Source organism: Cygnus olor, chromosome 2 (assembly GCF_009769625.2).
Source record: "Cygnus olor isolate bCygOlo1 chromosome 2, bCygOlo1.pri.v2, whole genome shotgun sequence".
NCBI classification, from domain to species: domain Eukaryota; kingdom Metazoa; phylum Chordata; class Aves; order Anseriformes; family Anatidae; genus Cygnus; species Cygnus olor.
This window is the reverse complement of record NC_049170.1, coordinates 35,493,612-35,515,774: the sequence shown is the minus strand read 5'-3', so window position 1 is coordinate 35,515,774 and position 22,163 is coordinate 35,493,612. Positions and strand designations below refer to the sequence as shown.

Genomic DNA, 22,163 nt, shown 5'->3' with positions numbered 1-22,163 from the left:
TTATTTCAGAAACATCTCCATTTGGAAAACACGTGCCAGCATACAAACACAGATCAGCTCCTAGAATGGCAAAAAAAATAGCCACAAAGGCTGGCCAGTCCTTGCGTTTCTGCAACATGTGTCAGATACTGAGGACATGGTAGCAGGGCAGAATTGTAAAGTGCATTGTTTAATTCAATCTTTTAAAACAATATAATAATTAAAAATTAAAAATAATAATAATAATAAAAATAAAAAAACCACTACCCTACCCAAGTCCTGTGTTAAATAAAAGCATTAATATATTTCTCAGATACGATTCCAGGTTTTGGTTTTTATATTTTCCCCATCTTTTAAATAAATTTTCTAAACGATTTTTTCTAGTAATTTACCACCTTAAAAAAAATAATTGAGCAATCAAACCATCTCCATGTGGCAGTAATAGCAATTTTTAAGCTACTTTTAGTGATAACTTGTTGCTTTAATTAAATGTTATCACTTTTGCATTAAAATAGCTTTGCTGCTAACTTGCACACAAGCTGAGATGGTGAATAGATACATTTGTGCAATTCAATAAGACTAAGCAAAAGGAAACAGGGGTATTTATCTTATGAAAGTGCTACCATCAACAGAAAACAGTGGCTTAAAGCAGTTACCTAAGAGTTGCTATCCTCAGGCTATTAAAACATGTTTCTAAAATTACACAAATTCCCAGCTGGATGCTTTAAAAAACCATGCTCACACATGCCTATGCTACCCTTTATTAGGTGGCCATTTATTAATCTATTGTTGTTGTAATTCACGGGCTTAAAACGCTCCTTCTTTGAAAGTATCCACAGATTTTTAAAAAATGTACGTATTTCTTAAAAATATACGTATTTCCATTTTTAGGCCGGGTGCTGAAGTATATGGGAGCTGCGCTGGGGCAATTGGACCCCCTAGCTCTTTTTAATAGCAGTTAAATGTCAAATATAAATACAACACCACGGCGAAACATACTCCTTTGACAGAGCCTGGGACAAGACACTGCGCAGCTGCTGTTAACAATAAAGAACAAAACTGACGTTTAATCAAAATAAGCGTTGGTGGTTACGACGTTGTGCTCAAGCCTGCCTTTTGTTTGTGGGGGAAAAAAAAAAGTCAGTATCGCAACGTGCTAACTACAGCGACAACGAAAGCAGCAGCTCCAGTTATTCCCAAGGACTGGAGGCCCACGTTTGTGCAGCACGTTACAGCTGCGTGATGATCGTCATCTCGGGGTGGCAGATATCCTCCATTTAAGCTGCCGAACTAAAACATCCCTCCTGACATCTTCATGGAGGTGCCTGAAGTTAAAACACGTTGGGCGGAATCCTGGCCCTCGTGCAGCCAGTGGAAAATTCAGCCGCTGGTCTTAATTAATGGACTTCATCCAAGATTTTTCACTGGGAATGAGTATCCATAATTTCCCTGGGAATTGAGAATCTTCAGTAACCCCAGAAATGATGTCATTTTTATTAACATTTCCAACTTCTAAGCAACCGTACTCAAGAATTTTGGCCTTCAGTTCTCATACGCAATAAAACTAGGCTTTCCATAAACATTACAGAAAGACCAGAGGAAGATATATTTATATCTTGAATTGTCAGCAGCATATAGTTTGTACAAATGTTGTTTTGCTGATGTTGCTGAGCTACTTGAAAAAGTTAATACCTTGTGGGGTATGTAATTTCATCACCAATGTCAAATGACTTCTAAAGATGAAACTTCTCTGTTGCAAATTACAAAAAGATGTTTTGAATATATTTGATATGACCAACTTTCAAGCTGAGGAATTAAGTTATCTTTATTTTTCCAGATCTAAGACATGCACTCACTACGAGAAATATTTTCACAGCCATGCCAGTCAATGGAACATGACTGACCCAATATTGAGATTTTAACAGTTACAGAAAACTAAATGTAATAGGTAACATGTAGACCTGAATCGACGCTTATAATAAATCAAAGGAATAACATCAAGGTCTGTTTGGAAAATTCTGTAAGGACATGTGGTTGTATTGGCAACGAGTCCTTTAGGTACGTGTTACTAGCAAGTTGCATTTACGTGGTATACTTAACTAGGAAATACATCAGAAACTACTCTGTGCTGTCCTTGGGATAGGAATACAGAAATGATTTTTCATGATTCTTCAGAAGCTGGGCTTGCTTTACATCCACAAGAAATGCTGTCATCACTAGGTCCAAGCCTGGAGGATGAACTGCAGAAAAGGGGAGAGGGGAAAAAAAAAAAAAGAAAAAAAAAGGAGGAAATTGGTTTTCACAACACACTCAAAGCCTGAGTAACAGAGGAGAACTTTAATTATCTCCAGTCACAAAGAGAGACAGGAAATTTGGACTTTTAATTAGCCATTTGGAGTGCAGTTGGATATTTTTTTTAGCAAGATAATTTAAACGCGAATAATTCAAGTCTGACTAAATGAAATTCACATAATCAGAATGCAGATAATTGAATTTCTACTGCATTCATTAATTCAGTGTGGAGGTGTGTGTGAAGACTTCTATGATGAGCTGTCACAGCTCAATAAAATCTCAGTCAATTAATTTTTTCATTATCTTAGTATTACATCAACAAAAAAGTGAAGCATGCGCATGTGTATGTATATATAATCTCAGAAAGTAAGGAAATACAGAAATCACCTCTCCGAATCAGAGTCTGCATTGTTTTTTCCTTTTTTTCTCTCTTCATCTTCTATAGGAAAACGTCTGTTCAAAGAGGCAAACTTATGAATCGCATCAGCGACAGAATATTTGGTTTGTCCAGATACACAAGCTTCCATATCTTCTGGACTTAGCTGAGTCTGTAGGAAGAGGTGAAGCCTACTGTCTGAAAGCAATAATGCATTTTGTAGAATCCTGGAAAAAAGAAAAAGAAAAGCGAAATGTTTTTATAGAGATACACACACGCATTTGAAACGTTTTACCAGAACAAATTCTAAATGATGTCCTGCTTTTAAGTTTTTATATGAATCCTAAATCAGTTACAGAAGGTAATGAACATATTAAAATGATTAGGTGTGTGTTACTTACTTACTACATTATTTGGAGTTTTAGGTGAGTAAAAACACGAGGCTAATAGTTAAGCACATCTGCTACAAGAATAACTTCAAGGACATTTCTCCCATTTAACCATCTGTTATTACCACATGGATCAATTAATGATTTTTAGGCAGTTGGAGGTATATATTCTTATGAAAATTTGCTCTCTGATTGATAACTGTCTATATACATTTTTAAATGGCTAAGCTTTTCTTTTTTCTTTGGAGGGGGGAAAGAAATGTGTACAGAGACAGAGGACTTAAGACACACTCAATGCCAGGACTTTGAAATGCCTGTAAGCAATAGGGCTGACACTCGCCAAAATCTGTTTACACTTTTACAGATACGTATGTTTAAGCTAGAGTGAAAATGCTGGTACTGAACAATATTTTAAATGCATCTATAAACTGTTTTCAGGGAACCTTAAATACTATTTCATTCTAGCTATGCTTTTCAAAAGCCCATTTTTATATTTACCATATATATATTCCAAGTCAAGTCTTCAAATACATTTAGCACAGAGCATTTACTTACATACAGTATGAGTAAAGAGAGTACAACACATTCCAGTAACACAGAAAGTTGTAGAGGTACTTTTACAAGGAGTGAGAACTGCAGATTATTATCACTATTTTGAAAAAAAAATGCAACCTTCCTGCAGCATTTATCTACAGAAGGAATTCTTCAACACATATATCCTAGAATATATAACAAGAGACTTTTTGTTTACGTGTACATGTAATTTTTTTTTATTCATATGACTAAAGTCATCGGAGCCTGTGACCATGCCAAATAATGCTCCATGAAAATTACTTAAATATCTTTAAGCAAACCATAACTATTAAAGTCATTATGTACCTATTTCTACCCACTTAGGTTACAAGCAGTTACCCAAGAAGTCATCACACCATGCAACAGGAAACAAGAAATGACATTAATGCAAGAAGTAGTAAAAGCAGTAAGAAATTGTGCATTTGATAGGTACTCCAACTAAAACGAAATGTATAAGTGATTAGTTCCTTCTATCAAACAAAATTAATGATGTGCTTGGACTGTAACATTTTAAAATACAAATACATTCTGAAATCCATGCTCTAACGTAGCCAACATTACAACAACATTTAATTAATATACTAAAAAATGTCTGGCTTTATCTAAGCCTATAAAATTCTGTCAAATCGAAATAAATAATAAGAGATATCTAACTGAAAACGTAGGATATTTCTGTACTTGCATATTTCATTTGCCTAAGAAAACACACACACACTCCCAACCACATAATTCAAACTTTGTTATCTTTCAATGAGGAAATATCTTCAATGAGTCTAATGATCAACCAGGTGTGTATAAAATTCAGTCTCAGAAGGACCAGATTTTGCTAAAACTCAAACACATTTTCATACCTCCATAGTCTTTTTAATCCTATATAAAGTCTTGCAACTTTACTTAAAAATAAATATAGCAAATAGAGTATACCTCTGTGAAATCAATGCATGCAGTGTTTAAATACACTGAAAAACTTAGCAGTCAAAGAAGCAACCAAACACTGAGTAAAAATGATCCAAAGCACAGAATTTACAAGTCTACACACCTTGACAGCAACAGCCTCATGAATAGTTTGAAAAGTCATCATTCACTGGCCACTAAAAGAGGATCTCAGCCTTGACTCTTGATAAACACAAATTCCGAAAGACGACAAACATTGCGACAAAAAGTAAAAGACAAAATATCATCCCACACAATAAATCCATGCTTATAGTTTATGCACTTGGAGGAGTAAATTTTCTCCTCCCTCTCTTCCTCCTCTTAAAAACAAAAAAAAAAGTATAAAAAAATAACATCTTGGAGCTTACTCTGGAGTAACTATGAGTTACTAGTTTTCCCAGGCTTGGGAGCACAATGAGGGGATGCACATTGCTGCAATTCTAACATTTGCGTGTCTAATACAAAGTAACACAGCAAAAGCCAAGATATTAAATTCTGCCCATGGCATTCAGTTTCACAGATTTTCCTCTTCCTCTACCTTCAAAAGTTTCCTGCCAACCAGCAAAAACACGAGTAACTAACTGCTCATGAGATTACACTACACTTACAGCTTTGTTGCTGCTTGAAATGTATTTTATTTTCTTTATAAAATAATGGGTAATCTTTAAAATTGATTTTAGATGGTTTGAGGCATTACACCAGAGAAGTAATGAGCACTAATGTCAATGATATTGGACACAAATTCATTTTAGCTTTATTTCATGTCCAGTACAATTCTGCTAAGCCTTGAACTGCTAAAGCCCTGTTATTAACTCAGCGGTAACCTAACACAGGGAACAGCAAACAAAAGTGATAAGAGTACAGACTGATCAGGACCTCAAGGCTACCGTCCTTTTTCTGCAGCTATAATTCAATTTCCAATTTTACTTTACATTGGACTCATTATTTCACAGTCATTTTCTTTTCTGCTTCACAGTGCCATCTGGAGGTGGAATGAGTGAAGGGAAACCAAAGGGAAGAAATAGAAATGTGGGTAAAGCTAATCCCACATGTACATTTGGGGGCGGACTGTAGGACACCAAACAAGCAATTTGTTTAAAACCCTCCTGCAAGCAAATATACCAACACCTTTCACCCAGTCATATACCCTTGAAACATTTCTTCCTTCTTTTAATTAAAAAATAACTTCTGCTTTCCCCCCTCACCTGAACCAACAGGTTAGATCGCTTTTTAATTGCATCCTACAAGCAATCAAAATGAAAAATAAATGCTGTGCTATCCCTAAGCATTACATTTTCCTGTTGGAAATGCTCCCATTGCAAGGAAACAACCACACGTTTGTCACCAGATGTTGTAGTAGCATTAAGTGCTGGTACAGCAGTCGCCCTTAAGGGCCTTCACTGTCCTGGGGACACGTTGTGTGAGCTGTTGGGAAAAACAGATTTGGCTCCAAGGCCTTCAAAATCAAAATTTCAGAATGCAACATACAAATGAGAAAGGCAGGAGAAAAGGTCAAACACCCTGATGTTCATACTCAGATACACGTGTGTGTGGTTTGAATGCAACCAGTAGCACTCGCAGTGTTTCTCGAGCAGTTTTATTGCAGCGAGCGTCAATGCCGAGCTGCAGTTACAGTGATGTGAGTCAGTTCTCTCCGCAGTCGTGCTAATGCAAGAGTCATGGCTCACTGTGCTAATTCCTATAAACTGACTGGACGCGTTCAAGAGAACAACAGACTTTCTATGCATGCCTAGAATAAGAATGCAAGGCTAAATCCTGCAAGTCTTTATCACATCAGTAGTCATTACTTGTCAGAGATCTCACTCCTCTCTGCCAGATTGCTCACATGCATAATGACTGCTTATGTGATTAAGGGGGCTGCAGGATAAGGCTCTACATTTGAATTAGAGATAATAAAATCATTTTTTATTCGTGGCCATGCGAATCTTTGTTTGTAAGCTTTCAGTAAATGCCCGTGATCTCTAGACCTTTAAAGAAGAAGGGCAGAAAATGCAACTTTCCAACCCGAAGAAATAAGGTCATTTTTGAGGAAACACCGGGTAGTATATGAGGAGCATTTCTCCCTCCCCATGTTACAGCAGAGCATTTACGAAAGACAAAACATGTGCTTTGTCTTATTTGGACAGGGTCCAAAATCTGGTTTTCTTCAACATGATTTTATTAGGTATATTATACACTGTTCTGCTGGAGGAGAGCAACATATGGCCGAACAGTACAACTTAATCCTAACTAAAGATTTCCTGTATCTACTGTAACCTAATACAATGACAGATGCACACTTGTATGTGTGTGGAAGGTTAACACTCCGATTTTGTTTTCAACAAATTTACTCTGCCCATTTACATCATATCATGAGGGAAAGGGGAAAGTAAAACTTGAGAGACAACAGATCACAGCCTGGGCTGTGGTGCCCTCTATCGAACATCCGCTCAGCCTCTCGCAGCGAGCACAGGGCTCCACAGCCCGCAGCAAACAAAGCTTCATTTCCTCCTTTTAAAAAGCCTACTGCGTCTCCTCATTCATTTTTTATAACAGAGGAAATGTTACTGATAGCAAGCAACTGTGAAGCAACTGTTTAGGATCTGATAATGAATACATTTAGGAATTAACCGACACATGCCTGCAAAGCATTATTCACTGCAATGGATTTGCTTCCCTCGCCAGAGAGGAAATAGTTTCAAGGTTTTGCTCAGAACAGCTCCACTGGAAAAAGGCAGCCACCATCCACTGGAGGAAATCCTATCTGCCCCATGGCCACCAGTGCTGCTGCCTGTTCTGCGCTGAGAAAGGAGCCTCTGAGGCCCTGGCAGGCTCGGATCCATCCTCTTTGGACCCTGTCTCCCACTTTCCATATCTGCCTGTCCCCATGGGGACTTCTCAACCCCTACACCAGCTTGTGCTTGCGGGACCACAGGAAATCTAAATCCCAAAGTTAAACCTGTGCAGCTAAACAGGGATGAATGCAGAAGGGATCTTACAGAACCCAGTATTATAAGGTAGTGTTTTAATTTGACCTCCAATTTAAGAATAAGCTTTTCCAGTGAATCTACAGACATCCTCAAATCCCTGAGGATACCTACCAGAAAAAAAAAACATACATCATTTTCCTTATTCTTACAAAGTAATTCATAATTGAAAATGGGCTGGCTGGCTTCCGTTAATGCAAATGGGCTTTTGAAATATTAAATTATGCCCAGACAAGAAGTAAGCCTTACAGCTCTTCATCATTCAGAGATAATAACCTATAAGACAAGCAGGTCCTACCCTGTATTTGTGTGGTAAAGCCAAATCAAAACGCGAAACCCACTTCCAGACTTCACCAAACTCTAAGGCTTCGGTTTAGTTTCCAGCTTTTGGCATGCTCAGCATGAAGAAGCTACAAAAAGGCCCTTTCTAAGTGCCTCACCATGCTACCTAGTTCCATAGTGGCATGTGAAGGAGGACAGGAGAACTCTATAGCTGCCTACATACAGGCGATGCGAAGGTGCTCCCAGGGTCACAGACAGGAACTGACTCCTCTGGCACGTGGCTACCGTCCTGGCAGAGGCTGCAGCAACCTTCTCACACTCAGCAATGGGCAGAAACAGAAATGGTTTAAAATCTGAACTCCACTGTCGGGTATGGCTCGGATCCTGATGCTCTCAGAGTGTACTGAATATAGCTTGGGTTCCTGTATCACCTTGACAGATACACATAGGTTAGGATCCAATTTCTTCCCTCTGTCACAAAGAAATATCAGCAAGGGCTGAGAGCTTGTGCACGATGACTGCTGCCATTGCTGGGGGGAATGAGGCACTCAGCTTTGTGGTTCTGAGTGACACCACGCAACACAACTGTGTCCTGGCTCCTTTCCCACTCCCTTCCCAACATACCAGGGGTGTCCTCCCTTCCCTTGTCGCTGCCACACTAGAGAACTTGTAGCATCCAGACCCGGACCTTACCTAAAATCAACTCTGTCAATATATATATATATATATATATATATATATACACATACATACACACACACACATATTTCTTCTGCCTTTGCATAAACTATATATATATACACAACTCTATACATAAACTGCCAATATGTAAAGACAGAAGAACTGGAATGGTGTCAGCAGTACTAGCTGGAGCAAGTCCAAAATCAGCAGTAATCACATGCAAGATTTAAAGATATTGCAATCGTCAACGAGTTCCACAAGAGAAAGAAATCATAACCTTTGGTTGAGACTTATTAAAAAAAAAGAATAAAAAAAGAAAAAAGCATCATGGCAGTCTAGTTCAGCCAATAAAAACATGCCTTCTATAAATAGCAGTACATCTGACATGCCAGCCAGCAGAGGGCAATGGTACGGCACATAATTTGCCAAGCCAATTCATCACAACACAACTGTATCTCTGCAAATTCCTTCCAACTATTCCCCCGGGCTGAGAGAAAAGCCAACACCTTTCTAAATGGCATCCAAGTTCAAACATTTAAATCATCTCCTTACAACAGAGATGCCTCTTTTCTCACTCCTGCACTAACGGCAGCAAGGTAAAACGCTCAACACGCTGTCATTTTCTTCTGTCAATACCCATTTAAGACACAGACATCCACAAAATTGGAGAGTGATCATCTGTTTTTAGAGAATCTACCTCTGCGCTTTGCCTTCTGAAGCACTGACAGCAGCTGTAAATATTTCTGATGCTGCAATATTGTACCGTGTTAACAGATGAGCCTCTTCGCTATTTTAAAATGTGAGCGATTTTGAAAACGCACTGCTCCGTGGGGCAGCACACCTAAGGCTGTGTAAGCACAGTTTAAAATTGCTCAGACACAGGGACCTGAACTACCATACTCTAGCTGACCGTTAGTACAAACACCCCTAGAAGCACAGTCACTATTTCTCTGTTTTTCTCTCGTGAGGTGAAGAAAAATAACTCTAATCCTTTTCTCCTTTCCTTTCCTCATCTTACATGCCCTCAACCAGTATGTAGTGACCACCCTTTTGGCACAGATCCTGTATATAACTGTACACAGAAACATTCCTGCAGCTCCTGCAATGGCTAGCTCCTCCTGCCTTCAGTTATTTAGCCTAACATACATACCTTAGGACCAATCATTTCTTGTCTGTTATGGAAACCTGTAATTATAACATACTGAGTGGAAAAACAGTGGGTCCAGTATTCTTCTGCCCCCCTGACCACAAGGCCTAAAACCTACTAAAATGATTATTTTTTCCTTTGCTTACGCAGTTTTGATTCATGGAAACACTGATAATAAAAGAAGATGAATGTCTCTGTTCTGTTTTACCATGCCCTTAACCCAAACAGTGGCTAAAGACAACCTCCAAACTCGCTCACAGTTCCTGCCATAGCAACCCTGAACAGATCTGCACTCATAGCAGCAGTGGCAGGATATTAAGAGAATGGCAGAGAAAGCAGAAGATTACACTGACAGGGTCCCTGCCACTGCAGATGGTAAGGAGGTTACAGCTTTGCAGTACTAAAACTAACACAGTGCCTCCTTGTAACTCAAGTCAGAGGCTAGCTAAGATTGCACTGCTCCTTTACACTACCCCTTTACATAACCGCACAGATGAATGATCTTATACAGACTGCAGCTGTAGTGAAAATTATCACAGCTGCTAGAGCTTGTTTATGTCAGTGGGGCTGGTAAACACAGTAACTGGCATTATAGGAAATATATGTGTTAGGAGATCTCACTGTAGAATTTTCCCAAGCCCCCAGTGTTTTAGCACACAGAGACATTCACTTTCGATGAATATAAAGATGGAAAGAAGTCTATTTATTTTATAAGAACATCTAGCTCTTTCTTGGAAGCTATAGATAGACATCGCTATGAAAGACCTTTCAACCTTAGTACTGAATCACAATGCAACATAAATCCAAAGCAATTAATTTTAATCAGTCAATGAAACACAATGGAAAAGCCCAAGTTGAGGTTTCCTTGCAACCAGCAGAGCTGAAGGCACGTATGTGAAATATGACTTTGTGCAAATAAAGCAAAAAATAAAACCAAACGAGTTGCATATCTAGATGACCACAAGGTGGCTCTCACGCACCGGAGATGAGTTATGTTCAATCGGAAAATTGATGACATCATAAAAATGCCAACATCTCTATGATAAGCTGTACTTACTTTTCCAGGAATTCTTGCAGACCCTGCCGACGATGGTCCACGTGATGCGGATTGTTCATATTGAAAAAGGGAGATTTAGATGGCAGTTCGGGCAACTGTCTTTATAAACAACAAGCAAACACACAGTTAAAACCAAACCCAAAACAGTGGAGAAAAATGCTGCAAGAAAATGCCAACCCCAAGCATTTGAAATTCATGAGCCAGGTTCTAGAAGCTCATGAAACTGAACTGGAGAATGCACGGTTGAGAAACTGGAGGGCTTCTGACACACCTCGAGAGGAAAAATAACTTTTTCTGGTCCAGCTGTTAGGCCTGCAGGTGTGGCTGGCTAGGTCACTTACGGCCTTTGAAGAACCTAAGCACATCCTAAAGCACACAGAGGAGGTACACCTGTGCTGTTGTTACCAGTCAGTTTAAGCAGAAAAACCTCAGCTCAACACGGCCTAGTAGCCTGCCTTGGCCAGATTGTCCTTTCTGCTACCTGTATGTAGCAGAAGGAAACACAGCTCAGATCTGTTAGAAATTAGACTGGGGCTCACCAAATAAAGGCCATCAGTACAAATCACTTTTTCTGGATTTAAAGCACAGAAAATGCCTTGTAAGGAATAAACTTGTATGAGTGCAAGGGTGCACTTCTAGAAAGCATCCTGCATTCATACTTCTCATTTTTACAGTTCTCAGAATTAAGATAAAACAATGCTCCTCTTCCACATCTTACTGACAGATTATTTTGTAGATATCTAATGAAACAAACCAATCATAAAAAGTTGCTCACATGAGCACAGCATTGCTCTGAAGCCTCTGCCGAAGCCAAACAAATTCTCGAAAGCGTCGTCTGACACAGGATGTTTTCCTTGTAAAGCACATACTGTTTGTCTGTTGAGAAATTAAAAAAAAAAATTACTTGTAAAGCAGATTAACCTGACATGCAGGCATGATATCAAAAATAATCTGAGATTCTAAGCCTTGACACACCAATGGAAAACTTGATAATTAATTCAGTTTAGGTTAAGGACTATGGTTTATCTCAGACAGTACTGATGACAGTTTCTATAGTTTCTCAGTGAAATATATTCATCTTTTTTTTTTTCCTTTTTAAAGGAAGAGATCAGGATAATGGCACAACTTGCAGTAACGAGAAAAAAAATCTCAAAGAAAAATTTTAGCAGACAATGCCAAACTTTGCTAGGAAAAAAAAATATATATATAGTTTTCTAGTTAAAATCCTGCGAACAGCTGTTCTGACAGTGTGCAATCCACCTTAAATCAAAGGAACTGACATAACTCCTTTCTGCAAGCAGCAGCATTTGGAAACTTTCCCACAGAACACTACTACTCCACTAGAAAATGCCAATTCATCAAAAGAGAAACAATTCATGGAAATGAGATGCTTTTTCCAACTTTTCTGAAGGAGCATACATTTAAGTGAAACCCAGCCTCCCAGACAGGACTCCATTATAAAATTGCCTGCAGTCCAGCCAGCCCTCAATAGCCTGCCAGGAGCCACGGCTCTTACACAGGCACATAATGCAGATTGTGCAGGGCCCAAAGGTGCCAGCTTTCTAGAATAGATCCTGGCTATCTCACAGCTTAAGAAACCAAATACTCCAGGAGCTGGGCAGAAGGGGTATCCAGCTGTTCTAAGAATCTCGCAGATGCAAGACTTCAAATACAGCTAGTAACCTGGGAGTTAGGACTGACATAGACTTGGTCTCTGAAAGTCCCAACAATGTTCTGGTAGATGTTGCCTGTCAGCTTCTGAGATGCCCAGCACTGAGTCACATAACAGTATGTCTAAGTGACTTCACCCCGACTTAGCAGTTGCTGAGAAAGATGGTAATACACTTTTATTGAGAAACACCAATGTCTACCCCACCCATCACCAAATCTACAGAATGTCTCTTTAGCAGAAGTCAAAAATATAATTGCTTTTATATCAGTACTTATACCACACTGCAGAAGTTTAACAGCTGATTGCCGCACAGGGTGAAAGTACTTGTCTTGATAGATATTGAACAAGCAATCGTTTGACTGTTTGCTCACATTACACTAAGTGTTTAGCTTTCCCACACAGAAGGGAAATGCTCTCTGCCCTGTGCCAAACCATCAACTATGCAACTTGGTGCTCTCAAACACCTCGCTGGATAGCTGATGCACTTCAGAAAATTTATTTACATTGTAGTTAAAAACCCTGGATCTAGATTTAGGAAATTAGGATAATTCCTTCCATATATCATCCACCAAATAAGAACAATCGACAAAATAAAATGATGTACAGGACAGATTTAAGACAAAAAAAAACATGACTCTAAGCGCACTCCCATTAACTAGACTACAATTATGAACCTGAATGTACTTACTTGACATATACCATCACCACTAAGGTGGTATAATATGAATATCAAGGTATGATGAAAACAAACAGATTGGAGCACCAAGTAACTTGGCAAATAGAAGAGCTGAGGAGAATTTAAAGGAAAAATAACCAGATACTTACCTGAAAACAAAGTTGTTTTCAATGTGAACACCTGAACATCAAAATTCTTTTATAACTGTAAGATATCACTGACCATGACAGTCTTCTAGTTGATAAGTAAAGCTAAGAATAGCGTCTGTTGCAATACACAGTGGAATGCAAGTGTGAATGCAACACCAGGTCCTACTCCCAGCTCTTTTATAGACTTTTCTGCACGGTCTTTCTGGCCACTCTACCCTTACCTGTTCCACTGCATCTCAGCTGTTAAAAGGAGAATAATAACCTGCAGTCTCCCATAAGCGTTGTAAAGAAATTCCATTAATACCCGAAGCGAGCCCCAGCTCAGACAGAAACAGCAGTATGAGTCCAAATAATCTCTAGCGATGTTTTTATACTCACGTGAATAAATATCTCGTAGTCTATGTAAGAATGCCATGAGTCTTCTTTCTGTGTCCTGGGGTCTCGCACCAAGACAGTAACAAATTCCTGCAAGTGCATAATAAAAATCAAGCAATTAATTTCAGAAGACAAAGGGAGCCTGAAAGACTCTCTTGATTGCTCTGCTGTTCCACAAACTACTGTGCTCAGATTAAAAGCTGAACTGCTGTTCTATTGAATTTTGCAAGCCTATAAAAGGAGAAGCAAAAAGCAATGAATCATCTGAGCTATACCACATGCCCAGGAAATTCCTTGCCAAACTGCTAGCTGAAGAGGAATATTTCAGATTAAGTAATACTGTGAAGTTACATGCACGCTTCATGTGTGGGAGAGTTGGTTATCTTGGTAACTACAAACAAAAAAACCCACCCTTGTATTCAGCATTCACATAGCCTTTTATTTGACCCCAAATTTCTTCTGTCATTTTATCTACCTTCTTTTAAAATCAAGTATTTATACCCATCAATTTCAGGGATCTGAGGTAAGTGCTCAGTACCTCCACAAGGGGCTGAAGCCCTGCTTTTGTCCTGAACTTAAAATTTCTTGCTCCAGCCCACTAGAAAAGTATGGTATTCTCCATTTTCAGGGGACAATAGAGAATATTTATCCTAGATGTTGTCATATCTAGCCTATTTCCTTATAAATCATATGTTTACACAACAACCTAGAGCATTCCCAAACAACCTAACAGTGATCCCAAAGGAGTGAGAGAGGCCTGTGGGTATTACTGGAACATAATTAGGCATCATTAATAGTAATTGGGAGCAGCTGAAGAATCACACGCCTCTGCGTATCATCAGCTAATAACAACGTGATACCCTGTATCAAAACAAAGACGGTAAACCTGTGTGTTCATACTAAGATGGAAAAGGTTTCTTTAAAATCCGAAGGTTGGAAGTGTCTCTAACTACCCATTATTTCCACAGGAAAAGAAGAGGCTGCCCAAATTCAATTGTCTAAATAAGTGATTACCCCAAAGAGCTAAGCCAACCACTTAAATAATGACTTAAAGAAAAGCATATCATTTTAAGCTGTAGATATATTTTTCCTAAGAGGAAGGCACTGTGCTCCAAATCTAAGTACAGGAGTCGACTACAGGATGAAGGACAAAGTTTCTGACAAATAACATGCTTTTTTAGCAGTTCTCTTTTCATAAATGAAGAAATCTTAAATTTGAAAGCTCTCAAAATGTGTCTCCTTGCCCAAACCACGGATGTCAGAAATAAAACCTTTACCCTTCAGCTAGGTCCCCTCCACCCTCTCTCCCCACCATGCGCACCACCAGCAGCAAACGTGGAACAGACCAGCAGGAGCACAAGGACATCCTCAACAGGAAAAGATGCATTTTTCCTGACCGGTCATTGCCCTCTGTACGTGGCAGGGAGGTGTTTGTGGTCTCAATTCAATCATTTATCATGCAGGAGCAGCTGATTTCATGGCAGAACTGTTTCAGAGATGAGGAACCTGCGGCCTGATGGAGCCCCAAGTTTTATCTCATGTAGCCCGGCTCTTAGTCACAAGGGTACTTTCTGCACTATTGCTGGGTACCATTTTGGGGTCTGTCAGGAGTTCCTTGCCAAATAAAGCCTGCTTAAAAGTCTCCCATCACCTCTACTGCTTCTTTCCTCACTGAAGAGCCTGGAGGCCTGATCCTCCTCCGCTCTGCACTCTCTGCTGATTTTTAACTCCGTGCCAACCTGGTACAAAAGGAATCAAAGAACAGAGTTGTGACCATTTCTACCAGCTGAGGGTCATGCCTTTGCTAACAGAATGACACCAGTGGGTTATTCCCCCTCCTGAGCAGATCCTGAGCAATGTGCTAAACAAAGGATATAAAATCATTTTCAGTCCAGTTTGTCTTTTCCTCCTGCCTCAGCTTTCATCGTAGCATACCTTCAGTCCCATTGCAACAACTTTTCATATCCATAGTCTTATTTTCTCCTATTTTTTTTTGTTTTTCCCCAGCCTTCTCTTTCCCCGTGTCCCACTCTTCCCAGAGCTGCAAACACTTATAAACTTTTTTTTTTTTCTGAGCCCCAAGTGCATCAGTACGGCAAGCCTGAAGAAGACAACTATGCCAGGAAGCTTCAAGCAGGGCAATGCTCTCCTCTTCCCCTCAGCTACTGCAGCCCAGGAGTCAGAACTGTAAATAGGCTGTTACAGCCGAGCCTCAGGTTCCCTTCCTGCCATCCATTGCCATATCATCTTCCCGTTATGCTTGCTGTTGCCTAAATTCCTCAAATTATTTCATTTCCAAGCAACCTTCTCCTTCTCAAGGAGTCAAAATAAGTGAACTACTCCTTTAAAACCTCTATTATACCAAAATATTATGACAGAAAGCTACTATTGGATATGCCGTGGGATAGCTATGGGATACCTTGCAAATGGTTCCAGGCCACATGATTTCCACACGAAATCCTGTGCACTTTTAATTTCCAGTTAGATGGCCCCCAAGTATCAATACTACAGAAGTCAAACACCTTTCAGGCTCCATCTATACAAGAAACAAGACCCACTGTGCTTGTTGTGGCAGTCAGGTGTCCGGGTAGCAAATCACTGCCCCAGGAGTACAAGTGTTTTACGGTTACAGCAGAGCACCTCAGTAAGCTGCCACGTTCAAATAAAGTCAGTGTGAGCTCCAATTTAAACGCCTTAATTTCAGCAGAATACTGGATGTCCCCTTCATTTACTGAAGCCAAGCCAAGGCTGAGGTCAGAATGAAGCAAGACAGACATTAAGCAATTAGAAAAGAAAGCTAAAATGTCCAGCCTTTCTCAAGACCTCCAGTACTTCCCTTCCAGCCACCGTGAATCCAACAAGTTCTCCTTCAAGTTCTTGCTACACTTGCTGCTGCTCTGGAAAAGCCATATTACACACGTGAACCACCCCTTTTCCTTTGAGCCTTCTCCTATATACAAAATCCCACTTGAATAACAACATTGGTTGAATCCAACCAGCCCGAACTGTTGACTGTGGACACCACAAAAGGCATTTACATGGCCACCAGCTTGTACAAGGCCAATATTCACGCACAGGCTATGTTAGGGCTTAAGCAGAGTTAGGTGATGGCATATTCCCCTGGGAGATGGCTTTTGTAAGCTCAGTCCACTGGTCACAAACGTTACACAGATAAAGCAGCTTGAAGTAATAACTACCTTCCTCTTCTGTATGTACTCTGCTCCCTCCCAATCTTGCTACAAAAATTAGGATACCCTTAGTAGGCATCTGTCTTCAAATAATCTGCTGTTCACCTGGGATGGGTGAGGCTGAACTCTTCACCCACAGACCACATGAAGACCAGCTTCGTCTTCTGTCACAGGACTGCGTTGCAGGCCAGCCTTACGAATGGGGAAGCAGAACCCACAGAGAACCAAAGATTCAGGGAGGTTTTACTACAATCAGCTGCAATCCTTTTCAAGGTGCCTTCTTCTCCTTCCCAGTTCAGTTTGTTTTTTCCAGAATTGCAGATCTAACTATGACACCACATTATATATGCTTTGCCTGTTTTTTTATTTTTTTTTTTTTTTTTTCTGAGGGACACAATATATGGATATGTCTATTATACATGCAAGAACAGTATGTTTTCTGCAATGCCTAATGCAGACCAGAATTTACTGCTGACAGCCCAAAGTGCCTAAACTTGGCAGTGGAAGCCTCCTGCATTGGGAACTATACAGACTCAACAGAAAGTTACTAGTGAGTGGCATCTCTGTTTATTCCTTCTCCCTGGAAATTGTGAAATTCGTAAGCAAAACATTTCCTATCCAAACTGCTAGTACTATAATTTTCAGCTGGGTTCCAGCCATCACACTGGCCCAAATATCCTCATGAACAACTTCACATCCGCCCCAAAACTGAATTCACAAGGAATTTTGTTGAGGATGACTGATGAAAAACAGAAAGCCATGTCTGTCTCTTGTGTAAAACAACTCTGCAGAGTTACTGTACGTGCAAGCAAACCAAACACATGAGTACAAAAAGTAGTCATCACTACTTAGCAAACAGGAATAAGCAGAGCAGCTTCTCTGGCGGGATGTGCCTCTTAATTCTAAAAGGGCTGTGATTTCTGTGCCTGCCAGCCTAGGCTTGGCACCATGGGCACTTCACTACTCTGTCGTTAAGAAGTGGAGCAGTCCAAGTTGTTAGGGTCAAATATAAATGACGAAATGGCCAAAGCGAGCCCGAGGGCTGGTGGGTACCTACCTCTCATAGTTACAGTCCCGTACAAAGAACAGGAGTGCTGGCAGCAGAGGAAAAGGGCAGTACTAAGGTCATGTAGACACAAGCACTGAAGACTCAACTGTTTCTCTCACAAAAGAGGAGTTTGCCATAAAAGCTGCTGAAGCAAACAGAAGACTTTTTCTTAAAAAATAAAAATCTCCTGTTGGAGATATTTTTCAACAATGCAAGGGATTGCTCAGAAATAAGGCATAAACTAGAGGCTCCAATATGTAGAATTTGACCACAAGAACTATGTTTCTGAGAAGTCTATTTTTATTTTCCCATTAGGAAAATAGGAAATCTGACATGGAAACATCTATTTTTAATATGGGAACAATCTGCCACAACAGGGAGGAATAAAAATAATCTTGCATTGGATGATTATGTGCTTCATTCATTCCAGCTGCGTTTAATTCAAATCTGTGTGCTCAGGACAGCATCAGGTGATAACCTCATGCTCCATGGTGCCACTGTTACGTGTCAGATTAGTCAATAACCTCCAAAGAGTCATTTTCCATAAAGCCTCCTAGAAAAAGAGTTTCCCAACAGGTTGTCTATTAGTAAAAGGATCAATCACAAATGAAATGGGGCTTTTCACACTGGGAGTATTGGGATCTTCACGCATGCTGAATAGTAAGGCTGGAAAGAAACGAACAGCTGAGATAAAATGATTTGTTTAAACTTTGAGTTCACTGGCACTGAGCAAAAGAGAATGTGCAACTATGATACTTGTGGTCCACATTCATCTGGAAATCAGAGCTCAAGCCTCACTCAGATCATTACGTCTTAAAAAATACCTGATGACTGATGGAGAGAAGACTGAAATCCAAGTCCTTCTCTCCCACATGCGTGTCTGAATCACTTATGCAGAGTCATTTACTTTCTTCCTCTCTGATCCACTGAATATTGAAGGAACTGGCAGTGCATCACTCCAGAATATTCTGGAGTTTGACAATTTAACCATAAAGATGAAAACAAACATTTCCTGGCCCGTGTGAATGCCCTAAGCCACTCTTTTGGTGGATAAAGAGAAAGAGAAGGTAAGAAAAGACATACCCCCCGGCATATTACACCAGGTGCAACAGGAGGTTTATTATATTTGTCCAGTATTGGCATGCAGGTGAGAGAGGCAGAAAGCATCTCCTTAATCAGCCCTGAAAGCTTCTCCTTTATCAGCCCTGAAAAAGCTCACAAGTCAAGCAATAAGTTACTCAGCAGTGTCCAGACCAGCCCATGCAGATTTGCTGGTGCTCATTAAATCTTTATCCTGAAGAAGGCTTAGACACTTCTGGAATGGAGCTATTGCCACACGTATATGAAGCAACTGCCTGAGGGGTGCTGAGAGCTAAGTTTTGGATTTAACAGCACACAGCTAAACTAAAAGACATGTATACGCTAGTTTTCTGTGAATATTGACATTATTTCTGCTATTTAGAACATAAATATCCAACACAACCATATGACAGCCAAAATATCAAAGGTGCAAATTGTCAGTTCTCCTGATTTCACTGATGGTAGCAATGGTAAAAGACTGACTCTCCAGAAGGTGCTGCTCCTGTAAAGCTCCAGTGGTCAGCTGCTTTTAACTCTTCTTGCAATGTGCTAACAACCTCGGGGCATGTCAGTTCAAGCACTATAATATCTGGTTCAAGTACGTGGGTTTCCTATGTGGCAATAATTAGATCATACAGAGATTCTCTGCTAAATCAGTAATCAGGAGTTAGACTGCTGTAACCATTGTATAACTAACTGAGTTGGGTTTGGGCTAAAACAAACCACAAAGAACAAGGGATCCCTGCGGGGTCAGCTGCAGCAGAAGCAGAGTCAGGGCTCCAGCTTGTTTCCTAAAATCCAACTCCATTATAAAAAAGAGCAGTACCTCCATGGAATATATATACACTGTCTTCTCTCTGTGTGCCAGGTGAATCCAGCTTCTCACACTCCTATGCATCCCCACATTGAATTCCAGGCCAGGATGCACACTAGCAATTAGCTGCAGCAGAGAATTCTTAGTGTTCGTTGGTTAAACAGAAGCATTTTACTAGTGCCTTGCTAAAAACAAACCAGTCATGGAGCCTACTCAACAGCACTTGAAAAAGGAGGAAACAAAGCGTCACTGTGGTTCTTGAGGACATGAACCACAGCAGTGGAACAAGTAGCAGATGTGCATTTCAAAGGAATCCTTCCTCAAAACTGCCTGCAGGGTTTGTTCTTCAGTCCTATTAACCTGTTTTCCCTGCGGGCTGTGGATAAGGTCTGGCTCCAAACATTACTACAGAATACTAATGTTGATTCAATTTTGTCAGTAAATTCATTGCATTCAAAGACTCATCCATATATATATTTTAATTGCAAAACAATTTGTATCCTTGAATGCTTCTGTAAACTCATTTTAATGTATTATTTCAATGAAATGGTTTCTGACTTTAAATGGTTTGAACAGCAAAATATTACTATTTTCAATAAGAATTACTGTTTTCAGAAAATTTTTACCTACAGCTGTCCATTAGTATTGCACCACCAGTGACAGCAGACATGGGTACTGCCACAAATGAAAAGCTTTTGTCTCTCATGGACATGAGTGGTCTTTGAGGTCTCTTTTTCCTGTGTTTCTCCAGCACACTTAAATCAATGGGACCTTATTCACATCTTTGTTCTGCAGCACAAATTTTAAATAAATACAAATATCAAAAGAAATGGTGGTAAAATAGGTGAGTATTTGATAGACCCTTATTAGTTGTATCTGATTAAACCCACTTCATTTACTGGCATTGCTCAAACATGTTGACCTGAGCCTGCAAAACAGGAACCACCATTTGCCATATATTACCTAGATCCATTTTAATTTCATTTAATTCAGGTCCTAAAATGAGATAACCACACTGGAAGTTACAAAACACCAATTATGTGTTTTCTCTTTCTACCCAGGCAGCACTGTCTGACAAAAAATTCTGCAGTGCTGCCTTTAGTGCAATTTCAGAATAGGATCAGGTGGGGTTTAAATATCCTATCCGATTGCCTTCCTTTGGCTAACATCAGCCCTCATGTACACAAATTAAGAGGACTGGGGGGCAGGAAACTGCATTTCTCAGTTTAGGCAGAAAGTCAGTTTCACTTCTCACTCCTCTTGTTTTAATATGATACAAAGTTTAGGTTGCAAATTTTACCGAAAATAGTTTAAAATATTAACAGTAATGATATTGCACCATCAGTCCTTAAGATAACTGTCTTGCTTGATTTTTTTTTTAATAATTCTAAGAAATCTTGCATGTCTCTTCAATGAAGAAAGCAATATGGCAAATTTCATGAAACTGTCTTTTGGTGTCAAAGGGTCCTCCTGAATAGGCTGGAACACCCTTACCTAGAAATGCCAAACGGTAAGAATTACAGGATTTTCAGGATCTTCCTTAGGATGTTCATGGTAACTACTAAAGTCTGCACTGTGTCATTCAGGCAGCTAACTATTCCTAATCACATCAAAATGAAAGCAGCCAATGTTACGATGGATTTGTGTAAGTAAAAGCAATCACAGTCTCAAAGCCAATGGTGGAACTGAGGGCATATGAAAGAGTCGATTTAAAACTGCTTCAAGGAAGTCAGTTTCGAAGCAGCATGTAAGACAAACCAAATTCAGTCTGTTTAGCCCCAGAAACTTCTTTTCCTTTCCTTTTTATCTTGCAGTGCCCACAGACTACTCTGGGGACTGGGACACTGTCAGAAGTATAGCATGGCATAACTCTGAAATTCTTGGTGTTTACCCCAAGGTGGAGCATCATGCCATGGTTTGTTCCCAGCATTGCACCTCTTTTATATAGCACATCCTAATCACCAACATCCGAGCACTCCGGAGACTTCACTGCATTTTTAAGTGGAGATTCTCCAAAGAAAAGTCATTCTGACTTCAGGTTTGGTCTGCTATATTGAAGAAATAGATGGCTTTCCTTGGAATTATGCAGTACACAGCTAGTGGTAAATGTTAAAAAAAAAATTGCCACGACCAATTATTTTACTTAATCTGACAGATGACAAACGGTAAATCTCAATGAAATGCACTCCACAACCATCAAAATAAAATCCTTTTTTATTAAAGGTTATGTCACTTACTTGTTTTTCATGTTTTGGTGTCATCTTCAATGTCTTGTATTACAGTAAAAATTGATCTGAAAAACAAAACAGACATCAGCATGCCATTTAAGAGTTACTTAAAAGGTCATTATCGCTTTTGCTAGATGTCAGTAAACTGTCGGAAGAGCCACACTCAGGTCTATATGTGGCAAAAAACACGTTTGCACCAGAACTAAGAATGTGTTCATTAAAATATCCCATTTCCAT

General features: G+C 39.7%; 1 protein-coding gene across 5 annotated transcripts in view; it reads right to left on the bottom strand.

The window, feature by feature from the left end:
- Positions 1–1,789: 1,789 nt before the first annotated feature.
- Positions 1,790–22,163, bottom strand: part of SNX10 (sorting nexin 10) — a 36,519-nt gene continuing 16,145 nt past the window's right edge. For 2 of the 5 annotated variants that reach the window (XM_040549204.1, XM_040549205.1), the window contains exons 2-7: positions 21,936–21,991; positions 13,572–13,658; positions 11,472–11,572; positions 10,697–10,795; positions 2,659–2,874; positions 1,790–2,219 (exon numbers count right to left, since the gene is read on the bottom strand). In XM_040549204.1, the coding sequence (XP_040405138.1) occupies positions 2,141–2,219; positions 2,659–2,874; positions 10,697–10,795; positions 11,472–11,572; positions 13,572–13,658; positions 21,936–21,959 (606 nt within the window). In that variant the 5' untranslated portion in view covers positions 21,960–21,991 and the 3' untranslated portion in view covers positions 1,790–2,140. Of the gene's footprint in view, positions 2,220–2,658; positions 2,875–10,696; positions 10,796–11,471; positions 11,573–13,571; positions 13,659–14,106; positions 14,234–21,935; positions 21,992–22,163 lie in introns of those variants that run through there. The other 3 variants (XM_040549206.1, XM_040549207.1, XM_040549208.1) reach the window with 2 other exon arrangements.